At 42.5% G+C, this 9,088-nt stretch overlaps 1 protein-coding gene across 1 annotated transcript; it reads left to right on the top strand.

The window, feature by feature from the left end:
* Positions 1-2,829: 2,829 nt before the first annotated feature.
* On the top strand, positions 2,830-5,892 carry b3galt4 (UDP-Gal:betaGlcNAc beta 1,3-galactosyltransferase, polypeptide 4). The gene has a single exon (XM_030423315.1). It carries the CDS (start codon positions 3,755-3,757, stop codon positions 4,868-4,870), a length of 1,116 nt encoding a protein of 371 aa, XP_030279175.1. The 5' UTR covers positions 2,830-3,754; the 3' UTR covers positions 4,871-5,892.
* Positions 5,893-9,088: the final 3,196 nt, after the last annotated feature.

The following is a 9,088-nucleotide window of genomic DNA, read 5'->3' as shown; positions in this document are numbered from 1 at the left end:
CCCCGCGCGCCACCCCTCCCTTCCCTTACCCTCCTGACGCGAGCCAGACAGGACTGACGTCATTGTGTCTGACTGTCTAGGGATGTTGCTGTCAAGATGTTGGAAAATGTACACAATCAAGACAAAAAGTGTCATGACAGATGTGAAACGGACAAACCTACTAGCATTAGCATTGTTTCTGTATTATTAATGAAGCCATTTCTTCTTTTTTTTATTAGATGGTGCTATCTATCTATCTATCTATCTATCTATCTATCTATCTATCTATCTATCTAAACTGATTTAAATAATTGTAAAGACACAAACATTCACAATAGACAAAGACAAATACAGGCCTGGCACCACATATAAATCATTTTCAAGAGACAGATCTGGCTCGGATCTGTGACGTATAATAGCATAACAAACACACAACATACATTATTTAGTTATTGATTAATCTAGTGGAATGAGGGGCCACGCTTTGCAGATACTGTCAAAATACCACAGCTTTTATTTACACATTTATTTACGTATTGTTATCATAGAATTTTTAGACAAAGATGTTTTCTAAATCTACGCAATTTTACAGTTCAGTAAAGTTACTACATGCAAAATTTACAACAAATTAAGTATATTTATCCAAACATGCTGAGACATCATTCAAACAAAAAGGCAACCCATGCAAATTATTACCGGTTTGAAAATGCTTTTAAAACAAAAGCAAGCTAGAACAATGTTACAGATTCACAAGGAAGTTATGAATCTAATCTTTGAAAGCCACAATGAGCTGTAACAATGATTTACATGAGCCAACGGTTTTAACAGCCTTCAGGTAATCAGGAAACTTGCTCCACGGGTGGAGCAGCGGAACAAAAAGCTGCCTCACCTCGTTTGGATTTGATTCTGGGAACACTGACTGAACCTGTCCCTGATGTACTGAGGGGTCGGGATGCTTTGTAGCGTACAAGTCGATCAGAGATGTATTTATATGTATTTATTTATAAAGAAATAATCACACATACACTATATAGTATATAGTAGAGTATTGCTCCAGTAGAGAAGAGGGGCCAGACTTGCAGTTAGTCAAAATAAAGCTTTTTATTCATACATTTAAATATAAATAAAATCTGATGTTGTTTTATTCTCCTATGTGCTGTTTTTACACTGACAATCACTTGCTTCTTGTGACTAACGCCGTCCAGACATGTCCAGCTGTCCAGGACCCGCACAAGAAAAGGTCTGTCACAATTTATATATTAGAAGTTAATTTATGCAACTTTTACAGTGCAATAAAAACACAAACATTTCTTGGTTCCCTCACAGCCATATGTTTTAATTTCAGGTCATTTACAGTGAATTTAAAACACAGTGAACTCATAATCGATGTTTGCTCTTATAGCCAAAGCGGAAGACGCACACATTTACATGCACATAAAGATACTCGTGAATGTAAATGTGCTGCTTAATGTCACCTCACTTGTTGTTGGATGTTTGACCTTCACTAAGCAGAGTGGCGTACTGCGTGTGCAGTGGCAGAATGTAACTAAGTGCATTTAATCAAGTGCACTATTTTGAGGCACTTCGACTTAACTTGAGCATTTCCATTTTAGGCTACTTTATACTTCTGCTCCACTACATTTCATAGGCAAATATTGTACTTTTTTGCTCACTACATTACTCAATTACTTTGCTGTAGTTGCACATTTTAAATTAATTTATTTTACTTGCAATCAGATTAAAACAACACTGAATCAGGTCATCGGAAAAATGCTGAATATCAGATCCCATTACTGTCAGGTGGTTTCATGCATGCATGCAACCATATGTATAACTTACTGCTACTTGTACTTTTGATCTAATACCAGATTCATCACGACCTTTACCCAAGTATTATTTGTACGGGTGGGCAAAGTAATATTTTAACAAAACACTTAATTTTTCACTTTACCTGTGTATGTGTGAAGTTTAGTTTGACACTATAGGCAGTTTTCAAAATCATCTGCTAAATGTTGAAAGTTTCTTCAACCTAAAATCAGAGTTTAAGACGTATGAGCAGAACTTCATGAGTCCAGAACTGATTTATAAGTTGATCCCAGTCCAGTTTGTGTCTCACACATCTGTCATCTTCTTTTTGTCATTTTTTTTATTTTATTCTATTTTTGGATAACTTTTGTTCTCCCATTATTTTTCTGTGATATTGCCTGTTTAATTTCTTTTACTTGTAATGACTCATTGAGTCGTTTTGTGTTTTTATTATTGATTTTTTTTATTCTTTATTTATGTTATCATTTATTATACAAGTGTACTGAGAAAGGACTTTTAAGTGAAGCAGGAAACATCTTGTACTTAGTTAAACTTGAAATAAACAACGTCTGGATATGTCTTAGATTCTGTTTTTTTTTAAAAGGAGCACAACATATGTTCTAAACATTTCCAGATGGCAGTCTTTAATAGATGCCATTTGGTCACCATGGTCTCAAAGTATGGAAATCTTTTTTACTCCAATAAGTGGACTTAATGTAGTTGTGTTTCTTGCATGGCCCATCCCAACTAAACGACTCTCCTAAATGCATTCTGAATGAACAAACACTGCACCACAGGCATCTTTTCTACGTCTGTCTCTTCCCATAGTTGCACTCAGTTGGATCTCTGAGGTAGACGAGCCCGAGAACCATTCGGATTTGCATGAGAGCATTTGCCTGCATTTACATGACCTCCTCTTCCTCCTTTTGTGAAAACAATTTCTGCTCCAAAAAAGGAGAAAGAAAAACAAACTACCAGGAAAAGTCCCTCGGAGCGACCACCAGGTGTCGCCCTGCACCACCAGGTGCGGTTGGACGACGTGTGCAGGAGAACAATAGGCGCATAGCAGAACCTCACATCTGCTCAAATGACCCTCCTAAAAATTCACTTTTGGGTGCTCGCTTCTTTCAACCAAGGGAGTCTTTATTTTATCCCCACATCTAATTGTTTGCACATTTAGACAGCAAATTATGCCGCAATAATCGGAATCCGGACTTGTATTAGCTGGGTAGATTTCCACGCATGGACATTTTCTATAGACGCAGCCATTAAATCACCAAATTGCATCAAATGCATGCAAACATAATATAAATATAAAAAAAATAAAAATAAAAATCTTTATGTTTTAGGTCAGCATTTGCGCAAATGGTTGAACGCAGATTGGAATTTGGGGTGTCTAGCTCGATGTGTGTTAACCGTTAACCACTGGTTCGCCCACAGCACAGTCACGCAGGCCGATGGTCGGAAAAACACCGCTCATCATCATCATCATCCTCTTTGCCAGAAGCAGAGCAAAGCAGAGCATAAGAGCATCACACATTAAAACAACATCGCGTCGGGGTGGAGTTGTCGCCATCATTTGACACGTATCGCAATCGACCTTTCAGTCGCTCCGGTTGAGATTCTTTTTTTTTTTTTTTTTTTTTTACAGCCTCGGGCTTTCGGCCCAATCGACCGTTCCATTTGCGCAGCTGCGTATCCCACTTTAGTAGAAAGTGACCGGGCTGCAGCATCAACACGGGAGTACCAGCTTGCTTTACTGCATCCTCCGTGGCACCATCAGGGTCCCCTCCAACTCCGCCTGCGAGCAGAGATGAGTTCCGGAGCGGGTGAATGAGAGAGTGAACCAGCTCGTGGAGACAAGGGAAGGAGGATCAGGGAGGAAGAAACGGGGCGAGTTGGAGCGGCCACAGTGGTGTTCAGAGCGGCGCAGTTGTAGCGGTGGTGTAGGTGGTGGTGGGGGTTGGTCATGGTCGGACGGGGGCTGTGGATGTGTAAGCCCCGGTTTGGAAAGCGTGGCAGCAGGCTTGGCGTTTTGCCGTTTCTGTGCGCGGGGATCGCGAGCGCGGCCCTGTTGGCGCTGCTCTTCGTGGACTGCATCGAGTCATGGGTCACCTCCATGGGCATGAACACGGTGGTGGAGCCGCACGCCGGCATCATCCCCCCGCAGAGCGTCCCTCCCACCAGACCTGAGGAGTTCCTGCTCATGCCCAGCCCGCTCGTGTGTCAGCGTGCCAAGCCTTACCTCATCACCATGGTTACCTCGGCTCCTGCCAATCAGAGGGCCCGCCAAGCCATCAGAGACACCTGGGGAGGGGACGTGGAGGTGAGGGGCCTGCGGGTCATGACCCTCTTCATGGTTGGCGTGGCGTCTGACCCCGGGCTGGCCAAGCTGCTGATAGAGGAGGCGAGGGAGAGAGGGGACCTGATCCAGGGCCGCTTTCTGGACACCTACTCCAACCTCACCCTGAAGACCCTGTCCATGCTGGGCTGGGCCCGCCGCTTCTGCCCTCAGGCTCACTTCATGGCCAAAGTGGATGATGACGTCCTGTTCAATCCCAGCACCCTCCTGCACTTCCTCAACAAGAGCCGTAACCCGTATGAACAAGGGGACCTGTACCTTGGCAGGGTGCACCTCCAAGTAGCTCCAAACCGTGACCCGGACAGCAAACACTATCTCCCCTCAGGGGCCTACCCTCCTTCTGTCTTCCCAGACTATTGCAGTGGTACAGCTTATGTCCTGTCCCGCTCTGCATTGCTCAAAATTTCCCTGGCAGCCTCTGCATCACCCTTATCCACCCCTCTCCCCCCTGAGGATGTATTTGTAGGCCTGTGTGCCCGGGCAGCTGGGGTGCTGCCCTCTCACTGCCCCCTCTTCTCCGGTGGTCCAGGTGTGCCATACGGGCGCTGCTGCTATCAGGCGATGGTGTCCATCCACCACATCTCGCCCAGGGAGATGCTCCAATTCTGGGCTGACATCCACTCAACACAACCCTGCTCCTGGCTGAGTGTGCGCGCCTCACTGGGGATGTGCAAAGTCAGGTCGATGCTCGGCTCAGTCCTGGGGCTGGAGAGGGGGCTATAATGAGAAGGAAGGCTGAACTCACTCGGGTTGTCCGTGCCTCGCTTCAATACTGTGAACAGCACAAGTGCACTTGAGGCTGTGAAGCTACACATTGTGCACTGAGAAAATGTCACTTTATTTTTGTAGCTTTATTTTTTTAAAACACTACAATATATTTAACCTGCTTTTTATTTTGCAGAAAAAAAAGGGGGACGACCAGCTGGTGGTACGAAGAACTGTCACAGTAGTCTGTAACCTATCCTTTGACTGTTAGAGCATCCTTCATCCTCACACTGACAGTATCGTAGATGTTGAGCAAACAATATTAGCATGCTGATATTATACAGTGAGGAAATTCAGCTGCTTCTGTTTAAATGCGCACTGGGACAGGTATTCAGTTAACACACCAGGTCTTACATCTATATGCTGCTAAAGTCATATATTTAACCCCCCTGTAGTCTTTCGCCAGGTACTTTAAATGTAGATGTTAGATTATGAAGATGCCTAAATGCATGATGCTCCAAATAATAGTACAATAGATATCGAACCACAGGCTTCAAGTACCCGATACGATTAAATAAAAATATAAGCTTAAATCCTTTTATGATGATGATTTCGAAAAAACGATCACCTCAGTGCAGGATGTGTTCAAGGATTTTAAAGGATCAGTTCAACAAAAAAGTTAAAATTCTGTCATTATCTACTCACCCCCCATGGAAATGGAAGGACGGGGGGAATTTCCTAATCCACAAAAAATTGCTGGAGCTTCACAGCAAAACTGGGGGAAAAAAGAGTAGAATTTCCACTTTTGGGTGAACTTATCCTTTAAGTATTGTGTTTTTTTCCAATAATAATAACAAAGAAATTGTGAGTGTGAATGACAGCTTTGTGCTGGTGTGTATGTTCTGAGTGCAGTTTAAAAATGTGTCAGGATAAAAGTCCTGGCGGTCGTGCTTCAGCCACTATGTGAACGGAGAGAAAGTCGGTGTGTTTTACGCTCAGGAAAAATATGTACTGTCACCAATAAAATGCTCCGTATCCTATCTGCAGTTTGCCAGATATCTTTTCTTACAAGAGATACACCTACCAACACACACACACACACACACACACACACACACACACTAGGAAAGGAGGCATTATAAGTAATGAGGACACAAAATGTGGGGAACAACAGTATAAAGGTAGTTTGACTATGTTATTAATAAATAATGTGGATGTGTTTGAGTCAGCATTGCTTCCTGACTTGACTCATCTTTTCCCCACAGCAGTCCTGTCTTCTATATTTAAAGAGCTTTAAGTCAAGGTGTTTGTTTTTGTATCTATTTCTATATGCCAAATCCCAAATCACAGCTCCACACAGGTACCAGTCTGAGCCGTCCTGTTTGAGAGAACTAAATTCGTGTTTAGGCTTTATTCATCCATAAACTCAGGTTTCTCTCCTCTTGCGTTTGTTTGCCTTCTTTTGTTTTCTGCCTTTGTGTCTGCTGCAAAGCGCTTAAAGGTCCCATATTATACTGTTTTTCATCAATTTCACACAGCTGTCAGAGGTCCAACAACTCTGTATTCGATATGTATTGCCCCAAACACATCCGTGGTCCTGAACTCCAGCTGATTTTTTCGTTCAGCCGAACCAGTTTGACCCACAATCGGACCCAGAAGGAAAGGCTCTGGAAGAAGTACAGACTCTGCGGCTGCAGCAGGACGTGTCAGCCATTAGCTACACGGTAGTAACTGTTACAACATATACAAACAAACTAACATTATTAAGACACACTAACCATTCTAACAGCTAGCGAAAGCTGTGTTTGACTCCAACACAGTCTCCAAACTCTTGTACACTGTTCTCTGTCTCCAGTCTGAACATGTTTCCAGACTTTCTACTGTGACAACCAAGCACCATCGTAATATTATTAACATCAAACTCGCTTCAAACGCCATTGCATAGCGGACCGAAGTGGAGCTAACTAGTTAGCCAGTTTCCAGCTGACTTCACCGTACTCGTCGGCAACTGTAAATACTATCAAACCGCGGCGACACTTATCGGTGGCTGGGGTGCAGTTGCTGGGTCTGGTATGGTTGGGACTGATCCTTTTACGAGGGTCAGTGTCGAGGCAAAGCCAGCTTTGTAGTTACTGACACTCGTTACTGAAGCAGTCCGATGTGAAGTGGTTAGCATACACATACAAGCTAACACGAACCGCAGCCGGCACGTTGTCATTAAAAATGAAACACAACCACTGTCTCTTCTGTTGTTCCGTAGCTGGGACAGAATATAGGCACTTATGTTGATTTATACAACAACAACAGAGCAATTGCGTGTCTAGCTCTGAGCGACAACGTTGCGAAACACTGATGTCTCTCCGCTGTCTCTCTGCTGGACACACCGAACTTCACCTCGGGGATGGACGCCCCCCTCTCTGATATCTCCTATCACGGCGCAGAGGGGGCTGGCCTATGATAATGACTCCTTTCGTTACGTAACGAAAGGAGCAGAATCTGAACAGCCTGTTGGAGCGCCGTGTTACCAATGGGTGGGCTGCAGAGACCATGCAGGACTCGCTTGTTTTCCTCATTCTGGGAGTTGGCAGGCTCAGGGAGGACCAGCATATATATGTAGAGAGCAGAGAAAATTAGTTTTTTTATGATATGGGACCTTTAAGATGAACTCTGTTGTGTGTAAAGTGTTATGTAAATAGAGATTAATTATCCAGCATGTCACTTACACAATACATGACATAAACAGACCGTGTAATGTATTGGTTATTAGAACTTGAACATCCAGCAAAAGGAATGAGATTTTCTGTCCTTAATGTATTTAGCAGTCTGTTAAAGGAAGCCAGTCCTCCAAGTTTAAAGCTAATCTCTCCGGTAATCCGGTCAAACCTGCACTTTCAATTCAACCGTGGATATGAACTTCAGTTAGACAAACAAGTGGTTGTCACATCTCTTCCTGTATTACCCAAGCTGTGGTTCCTCTTCTACCTTCCTCTTACCTGAGTTATCACTTCTAAAAACCTACTTCTGTAGATTTGCTTATAGGCGATGTTACCTGAAAAAATGCTGTTTACCTGTTTGTGTTTTTTTCTCTGATATGCCCTAACTATTAAAGAATTTTTAACCTCACCCTTGGCTTGGTGCAGCCGTGAATGAGGTAAGCCTAAGTGCTTCAGTTTTACAACTGAGGGCACCAGGTCCTGACTTTTTTGCTTCAAGGGACTTTGACTTTTCTGTGGAGGGTTTGAAACATTTCTTTGTAGTACCTCACTGTACCACCAGACTACGGAGGAGCTACTTTCCTCAGGCTGTGAGACTCCATGATTCATCTTCTGTACTTCGCCACACAGTTTAATTTTATGACTCGATATGACTTTTATGACAGAATCGAACATGGTGACAGGCATTAAAGAGGTGATTTTATGCTATTTTTCAGGTTCCTACTTTTATTTGGGGGTTCCAATAGATTAGGATTACACACTCTAATGTACAAGTTATTTTACTCATATCCTCCTGACTACCAGTAGTTCAAATTTGTCCTCTGTGGAGGACATTTCTAAACCTGAATATCTCCCACCCACTGCTTACTAATAAATTAACTCCTTTTGCTATCTACAGAGGACATTTAGGGCTTTTCAATGATACCAAATGTGAAGGGGTGGGGCTTTGGTACCTTTCTCTTCCTCATTTAGGAAAATGGCAAGCACATTTTATGGAAAGAGGAAAAGTAAGCGCACTTTTCATTGAGCAAATTTTGGCTTGAAATGTTGTTGGCATATTTTATATAAGTCTCTTAACAACACATTAAAACATTGTCTGATTTTTTAAACTGTATTTTAGCATAGTATTTAAGTTTTTAAAAATGTCCTCTGTAGTGGACATTTGTAGTTATTTCCTCCATTTTGTTCTGTTTTTTCAAATGAAAAGAAAGGGAGTCATTCTCAGAAGCACCTTGGTTGCATCAAGGTTCAGTTTCACATGTATGGCATTCCGATGTCCACTGTAGTGGATTGTTACTAGAGGGTCGTAACATGGACATATGATATCTTAAAAATAAAAGCTTTTTTTTCAAAGAAAATGATTTCAGTATTCTAATTACCTTACAAAGATTGGGGAATTAAAAAAAATTGTGATTGGACAACATTTTTTTTCCTGGTAGTCAGGAGGTTAAGATGCATTGCTGCAACATCCTTTCCACACTTTGTGTTAGACGCTCTGTTTTAGCTATGGAGTGAGACATCT

This window comes from Sparus aurata, chromosome 7 (assembly GCF_900880675.1).
Source record: "Sparus aurata chromosome 7, fSpaAur1.1, whole genome shotgun sequence".
Taxonomy (NCBI): Eukaryota; Metazoa; Chordata; class Actinopteri; order Spariformes; family Sparidae; genus Sparus; species Sparus aurata.
This window is presented reverse-complemented; position numbering and strand designations above follow the sequence as displayed.

Bases quoted from the DNA above. Each gene is read 5' to 3' on its own strand.
- b3galt4 (XM_030423315.1), top strand. From the start codon at position 3,755: ATGGTCGGACGGGGGCTGTGGATGTGTAAGCCCCGGTTTGGAAAGCGT.